The sequence below is a fragment of the Lithobates pipiens genome, unplaced genomic scaffold (assembly GCF_037356315.1).
Source record: "Lithobates pipiens isolate NorthernLeopardFrog02 unplaced genomic scaffold, aLitPip1_a1.2 Scaffold_16, whole genome shotgun sequence".
NCBI classification, from domain to species: domain Eukaryota; kingdom Metazoa; phylum Chordata; class Amphibia; order Anura; family Ranidae; genus Lithobates; species Lithobates pipiens.
This window is the reverse complement of record NW_027507748.1, coordinates 99,380,130-99,399,404: the sequence shown is the minus strand read 5'-3', so window position 1 is coordinate 99,399,404 and position 19,275 is coordinate 99,380,130. Positions and strand designations below refer to the sequence as shown.

Below are 19,275 nucleotides of genomic sequence, written 5' to 3'. Positions count from 1 at the left end.
TCTGGTATGGATCTGGGGGGACCCCCACGCCGTTTTTTCGGCGTAGGGGGTTCCCCTTAGAATCCATACCAGACCTAAGGGCCTGGTATGCTCTCGGAGGGGGAACCCATGCCATTTTTTTTTTTAATTTGTTGTGGAGTTCCCCCTTCAGAGCTCATTCTCTGATTGGCCACGGCAAAAGTCGCCTGGCCTGGGGCGACTTAAAGTCGTGTTGTAAGTCGCCCCAGGTCGTGTCTAAGTCGTGTTCAAGTCGTCTCCAAGTTGCCTCACAAAGTCGCCCTGGAAGTCGTGTCGCCCCTGTGTGAACCGGCTCTTAAGAAGATCCATTGCAAACACTTGTCCCCCAGAAATTATTCTACACTCACACGGATTATCACTGTCTATTGAATCCTAGATTGGAATAATTGACTCCTGAATTCTATCCTAATTATCCATCCCAGGCTTCTGTAAAATATATCAACTAATCGACCAAACCAAATGAGAACCATCTTTTGCAAAAATAGTAATCAGTAAGTAACATAACACATAAATATGGCTATAACTATATTTTTATTAATTTAGATACAAACATGGGGCCCCAGGATTTTCCTTTATCAGGCAAAACTAGAAGTCCATGGAGGACCTGTTCAGCAAACCTAAATTCATTAGATAATGTTCTGCCCAGGTGACTCAGGTCCACGGGGGTAACATCACTGCAGGAGTTCAAGACATCAGAAATTACATCACTGTTTTCTGCTTTGGAGAGAGTGCATGTAGAATACACCAGCGTTCCTCCAGGTCTAAGGGCATTGATTGCAGACCTGCGCACAATTAGAAACAAGAGCAAATAAATAACAAAGCTTTATTTAAAGGAAAGATTGCCCTGTCTGCAAAGTCAGCAACTTCATTTTGCTGGGATACTTTTGTTGTCTGCCTTCAAGACATTTACGTTCTAAAATATAATGGTTAGGTGTTCCCTTTTGCAGCTGATGGCCTTACATTATTACAAACAATAAGGACCCTTCTCTGATCCCCTGAGGAAGCAATTGGCGAAACATGTTGAGATAGAAGAAGACTGCACCCCTATGCATCACTGAATATGTAATACAACTGTCAGAAGTACTGGCTGCAGTAATATGACATGTTTGTTAAAAGAGAAGCATAGACAAAGATTTTTTGTCCATACTTCACTTGTGGGTCTCAGGAATGCACTTACTTGCGCTCTCTTGTGACCCAGATTTAGTCAACAGCGGGCTAAAGTCCACTGTGGGCTGGCGTCACAGAGCCACACCAGGCTCTAGAAGGATCTCAACCATTTTTTTTTAGATCAACCCATGTGCCTGATCAGCAGCTGGCACAGCCACTCCCACCCCCTCTCCAGCCCGCTGCCCCAGTGAGCGCCGGAGGACAGAGAGGGGTGACTGACAGTCACCCTTTCTGCTAACAATGGTCAGAGAACTGAGCAATCAGTGGTCCTGTAATCGCTCAGTTCTCAGGCTTTGAACCAGCGGAGAACAGCTGCAGCATCACACCAATCCTGCAGCATGGAGGTTAGTATATGCGTTTGTTTTTTAATCAGTCCCAAACTTCTCCATTAGGGCCAGTTCACACCAAAACATAGTGCTGGCAATAATAAAGGGGTTATAGAGGCAGAAGGTTTTTTTTAAAAACCTTCTATGTGCAGCAGCCCCTTAGTCCCCAATACTTATCTGAGCATTATGTCAATCCAGCGATGTTGCACGAGAGACTCCATGGTCTGGGACTCTACCTCCTGAATGGCTTGGACACAGTAGCGAGTGCCATTAGCTCCTGCTGCTGTCAATAAAATTGAGTGAGCCAATTAAGTGTGAGAGGGGTGGGGCAGAACCGCGGCTCTGTGTCTGAATCGACAGACAGAGCAGCAGCTCGGACCCCCATGCCAAGCTGCTTTCTGTGGAGGCACTCGGCAGGTGGGAGGGGCCAGGAGCCCTGGCAAAAGAATCGGGGAAGGGAGGATCGGGGCTGCTCTGTGCAAAACCACTGCACAGAGCAGCTAAGTAGAACATTTTTTTTTGTTTGTTTAAAAATAACAAACAACAAGACTTTAATATTACTTTAAGAGCATCAATAAAAAAAATCAAATTTAATGTATAAGTAACTTTGTAGAAAGCCTGTATCTTTTTGAGCACCTTTAAAACCCCCTTTTGAAACTTTTGTTTCTATCCTTGGTACATTATTAAACACAAAACCATTAGGCGACTAAATATTCTAATTTTGGTGAACAAACTACAATAATTAGCCGTCATTAACCTTAAAGAATAGGTTTTGTTTGTTTGGTCAAACAAACAAATTATTACATCACATCTTAATGTCATCATTAAGCTGAAGCTGGTACTAACACAAAGGGAAACTGCAGCCAATTAAATGTAATGCTTGTTTTGCACATTATCTGGTGGGTTATAAAATCAATGTAGAGTGCAAGAATCAGAAAGTTCAGTCTAATAGCAGACACTTTCAAAAATAACTTGTCATGAGAGAAATATGTGCAATGCAAGTTATGAGCCCTTTTGAAAATGCTTTCTGCCTGGCTGTCATAAACCTCTTTCATTACTGTCATCTAAGAATCCAGTGATGTTGTGGTGGCTCACGAAAGCCTCTTTCACACAGGTGGCAATATCAGGCAGTTGAGCCACAGTTTTACTGCTTCCTGACTGCCCACTTAAAGCCTACTCTACAGCTGGAGGGGCTGTTCACATTGTGCTCCTTTGATGGCTTGTGTCTGGCAAATTTATTACGGTATGTACAGTTTTCATCTCTCAAACTCGCCCATTCAAGTAAATAAGACCCCATGGTTGCAGAACATTAGTGCCTATTGCCAATTTGCCATTCAGCAAAAAAAAAAAAAAAAAAAAGGAAGAAAAAAACATGTATTCAGGAAGAAAAAAACATGTATTCAGGAGGCGACAGTGGATCACTTTTTAGGGAATAAACAAGTATGAACATAGCCTAACTGATTAGCTAGTAAAACTACATTGTCACTGGTGATTTGGCCCAGTGCAAATGACAGTGGCAGGAATCTGCTGCTGTGCAGACAGCCATAGATAGCTGCAGGTGCCGTTGACCTGTCATTGTCAGCAGATTCCTGCCACGGTCATTCGCACCTGGCCTAATTGCCTTAAACAAAACTCCTACAGACCGAATTTTTTTTCTGTGTTTTTTTACCCCAAAACTGAAGAGAAAAAATGGGTCACATGACTGTCCATGCCCCTCTTTCATCCTTATGTGAACTGAATGTGCGAGGTGAAGCCAGCACAAATCCCACTGCAATAACAACTCACATTTTTCATACATCGCTCCTATCTAAACGAATATACTCAGCTTTGCTGAACAGTTCAATTAAGTAAACTAGATGCTATGGGGTTCATTTCGGCCCCTTTCACACATGTAGACAGTATGTCCATACTTCATCCATCCGTTTTCGGATGAAATACGGACATACATGCACCCCTATGGGATAGCGGGTGTCAGCGGATGAACATCCAAAGACACCCGATATCATCCATCTCCACTATGGTCAAATTCTGCAGATGGAGGAAAATCCTATTTTTCAGATGGTCCATGTTCATCCAATCCCCCATAGAGGAGAGCGGAGATCTGACAGGGCGGTCCCTGTCATCCGCCGGCTCAACAGGGATCAACGGAGTTATCGCTGCTGAGCAAGCGGATATTCATGGGGCGGATCATCACGGATCCGTCCCGTGTGAAAGGACCCTTACTAAAACCGGAGAGTGCAAAATCTGGTGCAGCTGTGCATGGTAGCCAATCAGCTTCCAACTTCAGCTTGTTCAATTAAGCGTTTAATTAAAAAAAAAAAAAAAAAACTGGAAGCTGATTGGTTTTTATGCAGTGCTGCACCAGATTTTGCACTCTCCACGTTTAGTAAATCAACCCCGTGGGTGGTTATTTATTAAAGGAAAATCCACTTTGCACTACAAATGCACTTGGAAGTGCAGTTGCTGTAGATTTGAGGGGGACATGCAAGGGAAAAAAAAAAACAGCATTCTTGCTTGCACATGATTGGATGATAAAATCAGCAGAGCTTCCCCACATTTCAGATCTTGCCCTCAGATCTAAAGCGGTCCACTTGCAGTGCACTTGTGTTGCAGAGTGGTTTTGCCTTTAGTAAATCAACCCCATAGTGTCAAATCTAAGCTGATCAGAGTACGAGGAAAGATTAGCTGAGCTAAATGTATTCTATCTCGAGAAGAGGAGATTAAGGGCGAATAAGATCAACTTGTATAAATACATAAGTAGTCCATATATTGAACGTGGTGCAGAGTTATATACTATTTAGGTAATTGGAAAGAACAAGGGGGCACTCTTTATGTCTGGAGAAAAAAGGTTTAACCTCCATGTATGGAAAGGCTTCTTCACAGTTAGAGCTGTGAAAATATGCAATAGGCTCCTTTAGGACTGATACACACCTATGCAGGATGCAGTTTGCATGTTCCAGGTGCATTTTGCAATACAAGCTTTCGATCCACTAAAGTCCATGGAACCAAAAATCAGAAAAAAGTCCCTGATTCTTTCCATAAAATGCACAGATGTGAACTACATCCATAGGAAACCATGTAAAATGGACTGTAGTGTGTTTCTGCAAAATTGAAAAAGCACTAAAAAAATGCATAGCTGTCAACCAGGCCTACAGAACTAACTCCAGCAAGCTCAGCTGCTTGATGTAAAAAATTTGTTGGATGCATTCATAGAATATAACTGGCTATTAATATTTATAAGTACTAATATCAGAGATTGTTGATCCAAGGAAAATCCGATTGCCTTGGGGCATCTGGAAGAAGGCTTTTTTCCCTGTTGGAGCAAATCAGACCTTGCTAATTGTTTTCCTTCCTCTGGATCAATTGTGGGTACATGGTTATGTACGGGGCTTTTCAATGTACTTATTCCTTCATTTTGTCTACTGGTTGAACTTGATGGGCTTGTGTCTTTTTTCAACCTGACTAGCCAAGTAACTATTTAAATAATCCTAAGCTTAACTAAAGCCCAAAAAAAAAAAAAAAAATCAGCAAACGGGATATTAGTTCCCAGTTCTTCAGTGAGATGTGTCCCTTGTGCTGTTGTGTCCTTAATTCTTCCTCCTTCGATTCCCCTTCCCACCCCCGCCACTGTAATCTTCTGGTGCATTGGGGGTTAATAGAACTAAGAGGCTGTGACAGACAATCATCAAAAGTGCTTGCCTATGCCCAGCCTTTCTGCCCAACTATTATATTGACAGAAGTTGGTACTACAGCTTCCATGTTTGAAACAGGATTTATAAATGGAGGATGTGTGGATGATTGAAAGGTCTGCTCCCTCCTTCATCGATTAGGCTGCTGCTAGTGGGGAAAGTTGAGCTGCGTGCCCTGCCCAATTCTGCCCTCTACTGTATGCCGTTTTGAAAAATTCATCTTCTAAATATCTTATTGCTTCCCCCTCGATCAACAGTCACATGACCACCCGTCGCTGCTTTCCTCTGATGTATGTACTAGGGAGGCCAAGATCTCCCTCTGACATTTGCCGGGCAGTCACGTGACCTCCCTCTGCAGTGCATACATCGGAGGAAGAGAGCGACGGACGGTCACGTGACTGCTGATCAGGGGGAAGAAATAAGGTATTTAGAATATGAATTTTACAAAACGGCATACAGTATATACTACGTGTTATCCTAGAAGTGGGGCTGGTAGTGATTGTGTGCAGTAGTGTTTGCACTGCTCAGAACGGTGCTAGAAGGGGAGGGGATGGGAGGGGCGGCTCACACACAGAGCTGACAAGCAGGGAGGAGACACAGGAGAGCAAAGAGCAGGCACATAAACTGACCACCGTGTCAGGGCTCAGCAGCCATGATTAACCATGGTCAGTTTTCAAGGGGAGGGTATAGCCAGGCAGGATCAACCAAGTATTTTAGGCGATACAATGGGCCAAATTACACAGCACAAGCACTGTGCTGTATATCGTGCTTTAACCCCTTCCCGACCAGCTGCCGCAGTCTGGCGCCCCTGCGTGAGCTGTCGTAGCTGTACGTCGACTCTTTAAGACACTTTTGCAGGGGTGCGTGTGCCGCAGCCTGTTTTCAGAGGCAATGCGAGTGCCCGGTGGGTGCCATGACTGCCGGGGCACTAGTGATCGCTCGTGACAGAGCAAGAACCGGGATCTGTGTGTGTAAACACTCAAATCCCGGTTCTCTCAAGGGAGAGAAGACAGATCGTGTGCTCCTACTAAGTAGGAACACCAATCGGTCTATTCCCCTTGTCAGTCCCCCCCCCCCCCGACAGTTAGAACACACCTAGGGAACACAATTAACCCCTTGATCGTGCCCTGGTGTTAACCCCTTCCCTACCAAAGACATTTATACAGTAATCAGTGGCTATTTTTAGCTCTGATTGCTGTATCAATGTCACTGGTCTCAAAAAAAGCATCAAAAGTGTCTGATGTGTCCGTCACAGTCACGATAAAAATCGCTGATCACCGCCATTACTAGTAGAAAAAAAAAAATCCATAAATCTTTCCCCTATTTTGTAGATAGTATAACTTTTGCGCAAACCAATCAATATACGCTTATTGAGATTTTTATTTTTATATTTTATTTTTTATTTTAAATATGTAGAATACATATCGGCCTAACTGATGAAGAATTTTTTTTATTTTGGGATATTTATCATAGTAAAAAGGAAAAAATTGTTTTGTTTTTCAAAATTTACGTTTTTTTTTTTTGTTTATAGTGCAAAAAATAAAAACCGAAGAGGTGATCAAATACCACCAAAACAAAGCTCTATTTGTGGGGAAAAAAAGGACATCAATTTTGTTTGGGTACGACCGCGCAATTGTCAGTTAAAGCGACGCAGTGCCGTATCGCAATAAATGGCCTGGTCAGGAAGGGGTTAAATTCTTCTGGGGCTGAAGTGGTTAAAGGAACAGGATTTTATTTTTATTTTTTTAGGGTAACAAGCGCTTTAAAGGGTAGAACGGGGTGGATGAGCAACACAACTTCTAAGGCCTCTTGCATACTGAGCTTTTTTAAGTTGCAGTACAGCTTTTTTAGCTTTTTTTTTTTTTACTGAGCTAAAATATAGTCTATTAATTGTAATGTGCCTATGCACACAGGCACATAAACAAGTGACGTGCATTCTTCAGATAAACAAAATATTGAAAAATCAGAATTTTTGGTCAGTAATTTATGCCTCATGTGCGCAAATACATGCAATTGCGCACAAATATGAGCAAATTTCTATTTACATATTGTACAAAACAAAAACGCAAGAATACATTTTTAACCATGTGCTTGAAATTGCGTGAACGCATATGCGTGATAGTGCATGCAAATACATAAAAAAAAAAAAAAGTCTGAAAAAAAGTAGATGCTCAACCAGGAGTATCGTGTGCAGGAGGCCTTAGACTATCAACGGTGGCTGTTAACTCTCACAGCCTCAAATGATAACCACTCAAATGATAACAGTCGCAATATCCAGCGACTATGAAGGGAAAGAATTAATCAACAAGCGGCAGCCTGCAGGTAATGGGATACACGCCATCACATGCAAAAATAATAAAATTAATGAATAAAATAAACAGTTTTAAGTTTAAAGCACATCAGTTACTTTGTTCATATGATGTCTTTCTGGCCTCAAAAATGATGGAACTTGATTTTCACAATGGGGTTGCTAAGGAGTCTAATTTATTAATTCTAAAGTGATATTAAGGGCTTTTTTTGGGCTAGAATAAAAACAGCTGTTGCACGCGCAGTCCCCTACCACCTCTTGGGTGATCCCCTGCTGGCACTGTCTGCTCCTCCTCACTTCTGGGTGCCCCCTACATAGACAAACACAGCACTGGTAAGCCCTGTCCCCTCTCACTCCCCACAGGAGTTTGACTGACAACAGCAGGAGCCTATGTCTCCCGCCACTGCCTGTGCCTCCTATGAGACCAGAAAAGGGGACAGTGGTGCTGCAACCTGGACAGCGCTGGATTGTGAGAGGAGACAGATAAGTGTTAGGGATTGGAGGAAGGCAACAAGTAGTGGGAAGTTTTTTTTACCTTAATGCAGAGAATGCATTAAGATAAACACTAAAGCTGGCCATAGATGGATGGAAAATCAGCCACCTCAGCAGGTACCAGCTGAAGCTCAATCCACGTATTGGCAGGCTGGTTGTACTGAAGTTGATCTTCGTCTGTCATCTTATTTTTTTAACCACTTGGCACCCAAGCTACATCATATGACATCATGGGCTTTGTGGTGTAATATCTGAATGATGCCTGAGGCCACAGACATCATTCAGATATCTGCATTTTCAGCCGGCGATTCCCTGCACCATAAGAATGATTATAGCGGCTGTTCCCCCGCTTGATCGTTCTTGTGGGCGGCGGGAGGGGATGCCCCCCCGGCCCCCGGATGATACCATAGGGATTTTCGGTGGACCAGATGGTCCCTGGAGTCTCTATGATCGTTTCAGAGGCCGGGCGCGATGTTATGACATCACGCCCGGCCTCTGCATTCAAATTAACAGCGCCGTTTTGGCTGGGAAACCTTTTTTTTTTTTTTAGGCTTCCCAGCCTAGAGGTGAGATATGGGGTCTTATTGACCCCATATCTCACTGTAAATAGGTCCTATCGTGCCATATTCCTATTACAAGTGATGTTTACATTCCTTGTAATAGGAATAAAAGTAATACATTTTTTTTTTTAAGTGTCAAACAAAAAAAAAAAAAAAAAATTAACAATAAAAAAAAATTAAAGCGCCCCTGTCCCCGTGAGCTCGTACGCAGAAGCGAACGCATACGTAAGTCCCGCCCACATATGAAAACGGTGTTCAAACCACACATGTGAGGTATCACTGCGAACATTAGAGCGAGAGCAATAATTCTAAACCTAGACCTCCTCTGTAGCCCAAAACATGTAACCAGTAAAAAAATGTAAAGCTTCGCCTATGGGGATTTTTAAATACCAATGTTTGGCGCCATTCCATGAGCGCGTGCAATTTTGAAGAGTGACATGTTGGGTATCTATTTACTTGGCTTATCTTCCTCTTTCACATTATTCAAAAAAATTGGGCTAACTCTACTTTTTTTTTTTTTTTAAAGCATGAAACTGTTTTTTTTTCTGAAAAAAACGTGTTTGAAAAATTGCCGGAGGCTCTTTACCACGTGATCAGCCACATTCAATCACGGCTGATCATGATGTAAACAGGAAGAGCCGTTGACCGGCTTTTCCTCACTCGCGTCTGATAGACGTGAGTAGAGGAGAGAAGATCGGCGGATCTCCTGACGGGGAGGGGGGGTCTGTGCTAATTGTTTATCAACGCAGCCCCGCCCCCTCGGGTGCGCACACTGGGAAGCCGCCAGGACCACCAGGGAATCACATAACATGTGGATGGCCAGTTACATCCCCCATGGTCATCCATATGTGTCAACATATGCCCAATCTATGCTAGTGCCCATAAATGGGCACTGACTGGCACCGTTATGAAAACAAAAAAATGCAGTGATGCCCAGCAATGCCACCCATCAGTGTCCATCAGTGACACCTATCAGTGGCATCTATCAGTGCCCATCCGTGCCTATCAGTACCCATCTGTGCCTATCAGTGCCCACCTATCAGTGCCACCCATAAGTACCCATCAGTGCCACCCATATGTACCCATCAGTGCCGCCTATGAGTGCCCATCAGTGCTGCATACCAGTGTCCCCTATCAGTGCCCATCAGTGCAGCCATATCAGTGCCTGTCATTGAAGAAAATGTAGCTATTTACAAAAAAATGTAAAAGAAACAAAGAAATTTTGCTATGGAGGTACTTTGAGAAGAGGAGGAGCCAGGAGCGCTGGCAGGGGACATGAGAAGAGGAGGATGGAGCTGCTCTGTGCAAAACCACTGCACAGAGCAGGTAAGCATAAACTGCTTGTTATTGAAAAAAATGAACCTTTAATATCACTTTAATGTTTGGCCAGATTTAGACCTTAGAACCACTTTAAAGAATGCCACCATGACTCTACACATCCACTCTCACAAAAGTCAGCTTAAGTCTATCAACAGTTCTTAAAGAAACAGGACACATTAAAACCCCGGCCCAACACTTCCACACTAGATCTAAAAGGGTATTTGAAAGGCTTTCAGGACGTCGTTTGATCTACGCCTTTAAGAATGATCAAGTTTCACATTTATAAATCTCTTATTTCCTCTCGGATACATTTTGCCCTATGGATTTTATTGCCCATTATATTCTTCCTGTGTTTTCTACAAAGCAGCATGTGAACTGAATATACCAGGATGGCTACTGTTATTACAGTGGAACTGGAATAATTGGAAGGAGACTTAAAAACAATAAGAAACTTGACATAGCTGGGATTTAGCTGAACCTCGGTGTTCAAGGTTATACAGAAACATTATATGAAAGAGCTCTGCTTATTTGAGTTTTCTCCAGAACTACAACAGGCATTTATTAAACCTTCTAGCAATCAACCAGGTGCCAGGAAAAGCTTAGTAAAGTTCAGTTTTTAGCTACAGTATACCTGGAAACAATATTATATTTAAAGAAAACCTCTCCCTGGGAGTAATATTTTAAATAAGCCCCCTCTACAGTACATAAATAAAAACCAATGTGCAGGCACAATTCAAAAGTACATTATCAACGTTACTACTACTTACCTCATACGTGAGAGAAAACAAAACAAACATACTATGCAGTGAGACCAGATTTAGAGCTCCTACCAACTATGTCAATAATTAATGCAAAGGGAGCAATAAAATGGTGGAGCACACCATTGTCACTTCTCAGTTTAGCAGATAAAAAATAGTTAAGCCCTTTGACTCGATGAATCAGTATTTTTTTCACCTAGGCAATTCCCAGTTGATTTTCTCCCATTACTTGGAGCACTTCGTCTTATGCATTTAATACTACATGTTTAAATGCTTACCTGTCTTCACGTTGTAAACCAGGATATGACTGCATTCATATTCTGTATATTGCCATTTTCTGTATGTTAATTGTACATTTTCTTGGGCTGTTTCTTTGTTTACTATGAGGTCATCTTCCATGCTCCATAATGTATACTCCATTTTCGTTTCACTGGCCATTTACGCCTTTGTAATGCGAGAACAGTCAATAAACCCTAAAATAGTTTCCCATGGGCACTCCATTCCCATCTCTGTAGAGCAGAAGTCTCCAAACTATGGCCCTCCAATTGTTCAAGAACTACAATTCCCATCATGCCTAGTCATGTCTGTGAATGTCAGAGATTTACAATGCCTCATGGGATGTGTAGTTCCGCAACAGCTGGAGGGCCGAAGTTTGGAGACCCCTGCCGTAGAGCATCCATAAACAGATCCTCTGCTGAGTTGGATACGAAGGGAAAAAGAGATGTCACATGTGTGACACCCAAGTCTGTTCTGATCAAAAAACCTCAAAGTATAACTAAAGGCAAAACTGGATAGAGTGGAGAGGGATTAGAACACCTGTGTTTGTATTGCTGTCTGTGCCGCCATTAGGGAGAGTCACCCTCGCTACTTGTCCTGTTTACCATCATCATTGAAAGTAAAATAAAATCCCAAATTTTGGATTGTCAGCAGGACAGCAATAGAGGGGGAATCTGCCAAAGGGGGGGAATACTATTAGTCGTGCGCTTCACAAATCTGGCCTTTATGGAAGAGTGGCAAATAGAAAGCCTTTGTTGAACGAAAGCTATAACAAGTCCCGTTTGCAGTTTGCAAGAAGCCATGTGGGGCACACAGCAAACATGTGGAAGAAGGTGCCTGAAATATAAATTTTGGGCCTAAAAGTAAATGCACAGTGGTGTAGTGGTTAGCACTTTCACCTAGCAGTAAGAAGGGTCGCTGGTTCGAATCCCAACCACGACACTACCTGCCTGGAGTTTGCATGTTCTCCCTGTGCCTGCTTGGGTTTCCTCCGGGTACTCCGGTTTCCTCCTACACTCCAAAGACATGCTGGTAGGTTAATTGGATTTTGTCTAAAATTGTCCCTAGTATGTATGAATGTGAGTTAGGGACTTTAGATTGTAAGCTCCTTGAGGGTAGGGACTGATGTGAATGTACAATGTATATGTAAAGAGCTGCGTAAATTGACGGCGCTATACAAGTACCTGAAATAAATAAAAATAAATAAATAAGTGCTATGTGTGGCAGAAAACGAACACTGCACATCACCCTGAACACACCATCCCCACCATGAAACATGGTGGGAGCAGCATCATGTTGTGGAGATGCTTTTTTTCAGCAGGGACAGGGAAGCTGGTCAGAGTTGATGAGAAGATGGATGTAGTCAAACACAGGGCAATCTTAAAAGAACATCTGTTAGAGTCTGCAAAAGAATTGAGACTTGGGTGAAGGTTGACCTTCCAGCAGGTCAACAACCCTAAACATAAAGCCAGAGCTACAATGGAATGGTTTAGATCAGGGTTTCTCAACTCCAGTCAAGGCGCCCCAACAGGTCATGTTTTTAGGATTTCCCTCATATGAAACAGCTGAGGTAATTACTAAGGCAGTGAGACTGATCAAATCACCTGTGCAAAATAATGGGAAGACTGAAAACATGACCTGTTGGGGCGCCTTGAGGACTGGAGTTGAGAAACACTGGTTTAGATCAAAGTATATTCATGTGTTAGGATGGCCCAGTCAAAGTCCAGACCTAAATCCAATCGAGAATCTGTGGCAAGACTTGAAAATTGCTGTTTAAAAACACTCTCCATCCAATCTGACAGAGCTTGAGCTATTTTGCAAAGAAGAAAAGCAAAAATGTCACTCTCTAGATGTTTAAAGCTGGTAGAGACATACCCCAAAAACATGGTAGCTGTAATTGCAGCACAAGGTGTTTCTACAAAAGTATTGACTCAGGGGGGCAGAATACAAATGCACACCACACTTTTCACATATTTCTTTGTAAAGCATTTTACAAACCATACATCATTTTCCTTCCACTTCACAATTATGTGCCACTTTATGTTGGTCTATCACAAAAAATCCTAATAAAATACATTTATGTTTTTGGTTGCAACATGACAAAATGTGGAAAATTTCAAGGAGTATGAATACTTTTTCAAGGCACTGTAGTTTCATTATCAATTGTAACTAGATTTTTACATTGTCTGCCCTAACAAAGAGCTAAAGGTGCAGAGGCTGGCCTATGTTAATAAGGACAGACTTGGGACAGGCAAACTCTAAGCCCCTGTACACACGGTCAGAGATTTCAACAACCAAATCCGTCGGATTTTGTCCGAAACTGTTGCATACACATGGTCGGACTAAGTTGTCGAAAAATCTGATCATTCTGAACGTGATGACGTAATTTCGTTACGATGGGACTACGTTCAGGCTAGTAGCCAATAGCTTTGATGTAGGAATTTGAATGTGAGCATGCGTGGCACTTGGTCCGATCAAAATGCTATACACATGATCGGATTACGTCCGACCGGCCCAGTTGGTCGGGAAATATTTCCAACATGTTGGAAAATTGGGTCCGATGGAGATTCGAACGGAATCAGTCCGATGCATACCACACACAGTCGGATTATCTGACGACACGGTCCAATAAGACGCATTCCGACGGATTTTGTCCGAAAACTGGTTGCATACACACGGCTGGACAAAGTTGTCGGAAAATCCGATCGTTCGGCTCTTTGTCGATTGGAATTGACTACAAACGATCGGAAAAAGTCCGATCGGATTTTTTTGTAGGAAAATTTGAGATCCTGCTCTCAAATTTTTCCGTCGGAATCTCCGACGGAAAAAGTCCGATAGAGCCCACACACGATCGGATTTTCCGACAATATAATACGATCGGACATTTTCCGTCGGAATTTCCGACCGTGTGTACAAGGCATTACAGTCCTCCTCTTCTCGTGTCCCCTGTCAGTGCTCTTGGCTCCTTCCCCCTGCTGCATGGCCCCACAGTAAGATGCTTGCTATGGGGGCACTCATGCAAGCTCGCTGCCAAGCCCTGCGTGTCCATAAGACACTGTGCGGGGCTCAGCCCTGCCCCCCACTCCCTCTTCACTGTGATTGACAGCAGTGGGAACCAATGGCTCCCACTGCTGTGTCTGAGCCAATGAGGAGTGAGAGAGCCGAGAGAGCCTCTGCGCTCATGCACATTGCTGATTCAAGATGGGCTCAGGTGAGTATTGGGGGAGAGCCTGCATGCTGTAATTTTTTTACCTTCATGGATAGAACCCATGAAGGTAAACAAAACTTTCTGCCTTCAGAGCCACTTTATAATTGACAATTTTTATTACGTTTCAGTGTGAACAATACAATTGTTTAAAACAATATTGTGGGAGAAAAAAGGTAATGAAAAAGCAGTAATAGTAACACACAGCTCAGGAAAGGGCATAGTGGTCTACATATAACATAAAGTCCACAGTGTCATTTAAGTAAAGTTACGTTCTATAAAACGAGAAGACAAGTTCAGGAGCAGCAGAGTTTGGGCACGAGAAGAGCACAGGGGCGATCACAATTCTAGCCCTTCTGTCAACCAGACCAACAGTAGATATCATAGATTAGATTGCTTTCCGGGGGGGGGGGGGGTCACATCTCTCCTGGGCTCCGGGTGTTCCCAGTGTACAGGGTAGAGGGGTCTCATGGAATCATGGGCGGTCCAATCGCCAGTGTCGCGGCTCCCATGTCGCTGTGTGTCTGTCTACTCAATCTGTTAGTCTAGCCGTCATGGACTCCATAATCTCTACATCTTTAATTCTGGTGTAAAGATCAGAGAATGATGGGGGGTTTCAATGTTTCCAGTGGAGGGATACTAGACATCTGGCTACCGTTAATATTTGTGTTGCCAGCTTTTTGGCTAGTCCGGGGAGTGTGGGGGAAGGGAGGCCCAGTAAAAAAACTTAGGGGGGAGAGGGATATCTACCTCAAATAGCCGGTGGACGAGGTCCCGGACCGTGCGCCAGTAGGGCTGGAAGGATGGACATCTCCAGTAGATGTGGTATAGAGTGCCCCGGCCTTGGAGACACCTCCAAAAGCGTTCCCAGACTGATGGGTATATAGCATGCAGGCATGAAGGCGTTAGATACCAGTGAAAGAGCACTTTATATGAGTTCTCTTTGTAAAATGTGCATATAGAGCTCTTGGCCAACCATCTCCATATAGTGGCCCATTGTTCGGGTGTTAGTTCCTCTCCAAGGTGTTTTTCCCATCTACGCATTTATCTATGTTTCCCAACAGGCTATGAGCCACAATCATAGGGTCGTCTGCATCAGGGCCAGATGTCAGAAAGTCCAAGACCCCAATTAGGCAGCCCAGATGCCGGAGGACAGAGCATCCAGGAGGGACAGCGGTCGTCTTCCGCTGAGGGGGATTGACCACCTAGGGAGGGAAACCAAATTAATGCAGTTATCGCACATCCAAACTCCAATTGTGGTAAACTGTGCATAGACAAAGTGTCCCTCCGGGAACGGGCCGGTCATATGTGAAAAAAGAATAGATCAAAAAGGGCGATAGATGGCTCTGGTAGTGTTCAGGTAGGGTGGTGGTTAGGGCTCATACGGGGGGTGTCTGTGGCTGTCTCCTCCGTTCGCAGGGACTTTTTGCCAGCCAGTCGATGGGGGGGGGGGGACCCTGGGAGGTCTGTGATGGGGACGTTCAGAGTCTCACCGAAGAAACAAATGTCTGTCTTCCTGGCGTATGTAGCAGTCAGGCTGAAAGGAAATCCCCAACGGTAGGTGATGGTGTTGTCTTGCAGAGAGTGAAGAAGCGGTTGGAGCAGCCTGTGATTCTGTAGGGTAATCCAGGAGAGATCAGGGAAGAGTTGGATCAGAGTGCCATCCACAAGGATAGGTTTGATCGCCCGGGCTTTGAGCATGATGTCCTCCTTTAGCCGGACGAGTGCACTCTACAAATTATGTCTCTAGGTTTGGACAGTTTTTCTTTAGGCTTCAAGGCTCTGTGGGCTTTGTCCATTTCAATGTGGGTAGAGATAGGGACTTCCAGAAAGTTGTAAAAAATTGTTTGGAGAATCGATTGTAAGTCCCCTGGACTGGAAGACTCAGTGAGCCCCTAAATCCTGATATTGTTGCGACGATTGCGATTGTCCAAATCTTCCAGCATGTCACGGAGCATATATCGGTCGCCTGTTTGGTGGGATTGGATTCAGTGGACTGTGAGTTTAGTGGCTTGCAGGTCTTCATCTAGATCTTCCACCTGTGTGGTCAATTCCGCTTGCAGGGTCTTGATTTCACTGCACACTTCTTTGACCTCAGATATCAGCAGCTTAAAGTCAGCTTTTGTGGTCAGTGAATGTAATTGTTCCCGCCAGGGGATCAGTTCATCTGCTGTGAAGATCCTGGGCAGGGGTTGATGATGGGCCGGAGGCTACGGGGGGGGGGGGGGGCCCAGGGTTCAACCGGTGGTGCAGGGCAGGGCTCGACAAAACCCGGGTGCCAGGTCGCATTTGCGACTAAAATTAGCGACCTTGCACCTGGGGCAGCACAGCTGGGGGTATCCTGTCTCTGTGGACCCCCTCGGCGTGATCGTGTCGGGCCGTGCCGGCGGCGGCCGGTAATTGAGGCCGCGGCTTTGAGGCCTTCTGCGGTCCTATGGTTCCTTCTGGAATCTGGCGCCCTCTTGTGGTGGTCGTTGATATATTGGTATGACAACCAGCAATGCTAATGCAGCTTCCCCTGCCTGTTTTCACTGCCTGCCAGCCTATCTCCTTCCCTTTACTTAGAACCCCTAAACATTATATATATTTTTTTATCTAACACCCTAGAGAATAAAATGGTGGTCATTGCAATACTGTCTGTCACACCGTATTTGCGCAGCGGACTTTCAAGTGCACTTTTTTGGGGAAAAATAATTTATTTAATAAAATATAAGACACCAGTAAAGTTAGCCCAATTTTTTGTTATATTGTGAAAGATAATGTTACGCCGAGCAAATTGATACCCAACAGGTCATGCTTCAAAATTGCGCCCGCTCATGGAATGGCAACAAACTTTTACCCTTTAAAATCTCCATAGGCGTCGTTTAAAAAATTCTACAGGTTGCACGTTTTGAGTTACAGAGGAGGTAGGGCTAGAATTATTGCTCTTGCTCTACCGATCACGGTGATACCTCACATGTGCGGTTTGAACACCGCTTTCATATGCGGGCACTAATCACATATGCGTTCGCTTCTGCACGCAAGCTTGGCGGCACAGGGCACGTTTAAAAAAAATTGTGTCACTTTTATTCCTATTACAAGGAATGTAAAAATCCCTTGTAATAGAAAAAAGCATGACATGTCAGAGAGACCTCAGATCTCATATTTACACTAAAATGCAATTTAAAAAAAATTATCATTTGAAAAAAATAAATAAATAAATAAATAAAATGTCCCCCTAAGAGCTATGGGCAATGACTTGGAGACAGGTGGGGGGGGGGGGCTAGCTTCCCCTCACTCGTCTCCATGTCAGGCCAGGGACAGGTCCGGATCGCCGTCACGGACCTGGCTCTTAACTTTTTTAGCTGGCTCCTAGATTCCAAGCAAATTTGTCAAGCCATGGTGCTGGGTTCACGGGAGTGGATGGATCTCTGGGGCTTTGGTGAGCCTGGGGAAGAAGATGGGGTCAGGGTGGCTGGAGAGGTAGGCCGCAGCCACAGCAGGGATCGTGAGCGGCCCAATTGGGAGACAGGGGACAATCAGAGGGAGAGGGGATGGGGGGGACTCACTCGTGGAGCCATTGGTAAAGTCCCGGAGTGTAGGCCGCAAGATGGCGGTGGTATCTCTCCATGATGTGGTGGAGGAGGGCTGTGCACCGCTGGCGGGGCAGAGGTCTTAGTAGCGGGCCTGCTGAGGGTGGTTATTCTGCTCAGTGGGGCTTCTATGGGAGCCTCTACAGCAGCCCGATGCACTCCCTGAGCCTCCGGGTGAAGGAGAGGAGGTGGCTGCGTGGGGCGCTGCTGCGCCATGCTGTCCGCCTCCTGCATGGCAGAATCTGGGAGCGGGGCAAAGTAGGTCTGGATCGGGGGACCCCGTGAATTTGAGCATTCAGAGGTACTCCCTTGTTATTTCTGCCCATCAAAGTGGAGCTGTGTTCCCATTAAGAGCGTTCCCAGAGCAGGTCCGTGAGGAGTGGGGAAATCACACATCAATCTTGGTCAGCCTCTAGCCATGCCCCCCCCCCCAGAGCCACTTTAATATGCCCTGCACCTCCCTTCCTTCTATAGTTTTTACAATTTGACCAAAAATATCCACAAGCAGCATGTTAAGGGAAACAGGATAATAAATAAAAATCTAGTTAGTACATTCTTAGGCCTCATGCACACTTGATGTTTTTACAGCTGCTTCTAGGGGCACCTGGTGTTTCCTTTCCCTGCCTCTAAACTCCCCTGCATGTTAGCCCTTGCACACATAGGCTTTTACAAGCTTTTTGTGGCAGGAGCTTTTAGAGACAGGAAAAAAAAAAACCCACTGCCAGTGAGTTCAGGAGCAGCAGAGTTTGGGCAGAAAAAATACTTGAAGCTACTAAAAGCTGCTAAACACGCCTAAACATTAGTGCCTGAGCATTAATACATTTCGATGGCCAAGGAAATTAATTAACACCCAAGAGTGTGACGCCTGTAAAAGCTCCTAAAAACTTGTGAAAGCTTTAGGGTACTTTCACACTGCCCAGCGCCAGGCATTAGCGGTAAAGCGGCGCTAGTTTTAGAGGGCACTTTACTGCTGTTATATCGGTGCTTTTCGGCCGCTAGCGCCCGAAGAAAGGGTTGAAAGAGCCCATGTTGCGGCGTTGCCGAATCGTTTTGCAGGCACTTTTGGCAGCACCCCCCATTCATTTCAATAAGCAGGGCATTTTGGGATCGTTGTAGACACTGCTCCCGCACCGCCCCAAAGATGCTGCTTGCAGGACTTTTTTTCTCGTCCTGCCAGCCCAACATTCCAGTGTGAAAGTACTCAGGCTTTCACACTGGGGAGGCATGAGAGGTGCTTTACAGGCGCTATTTTTAGCGCCAAAACGCCTGAAAAGCGCCACAGCGTGAAAGTAGCCTTAGACACGTCAACAAGTGTCAGGCATTTTTTTCTGAAAAAACACTGCTAGCTTCTAGAAGAGTTTAAAAGGCTTAATTTAGACAAGTGGGAAAGGAACAGCAAAAACAGGTGGTTGAAACTGCAGTTTTACTATGACCCCAATTGTCGATTAGCAAGTGAATGTAGGCAGTGGCCATGTTAGTACACACAAGATAAAAATAGGAGATCACCACTCAGTAGAAATGCTTTAATCAATCATAGAACAGTATAATATCACTTACATATTAAAATACAAAGGGCTGTACGTA

General features: G+C 44.4%; 1 protein-coding gene across 2 annotated transcripts in view; it reads right to left on the bottom strand.

Annotated features, from left to right (window-relative positions):
• Window positions 1–530: 530 nt before the first annotated feature.
• Window positions 531–19,275, bottom strand: part of NSUN3 (NOP2/Sun RNA methyltransferase 3) — an 81,271-nt gene continuing 62,526 nt past the window's right edge. For both annotated transcript variants that reach the window (XM_077480172.1, XM_077480171.1), the window contains one exon: window positions 531–800. In XM_077480172.1, coding sequence (XP_077336298.1) covers window positions 542–800 — 259 coding nt within the window. In that variant the 3' untranslated portion in view covers window positions 531–541. The remainder of the gene's footprint in view (window positions 801–19,275) is intronic.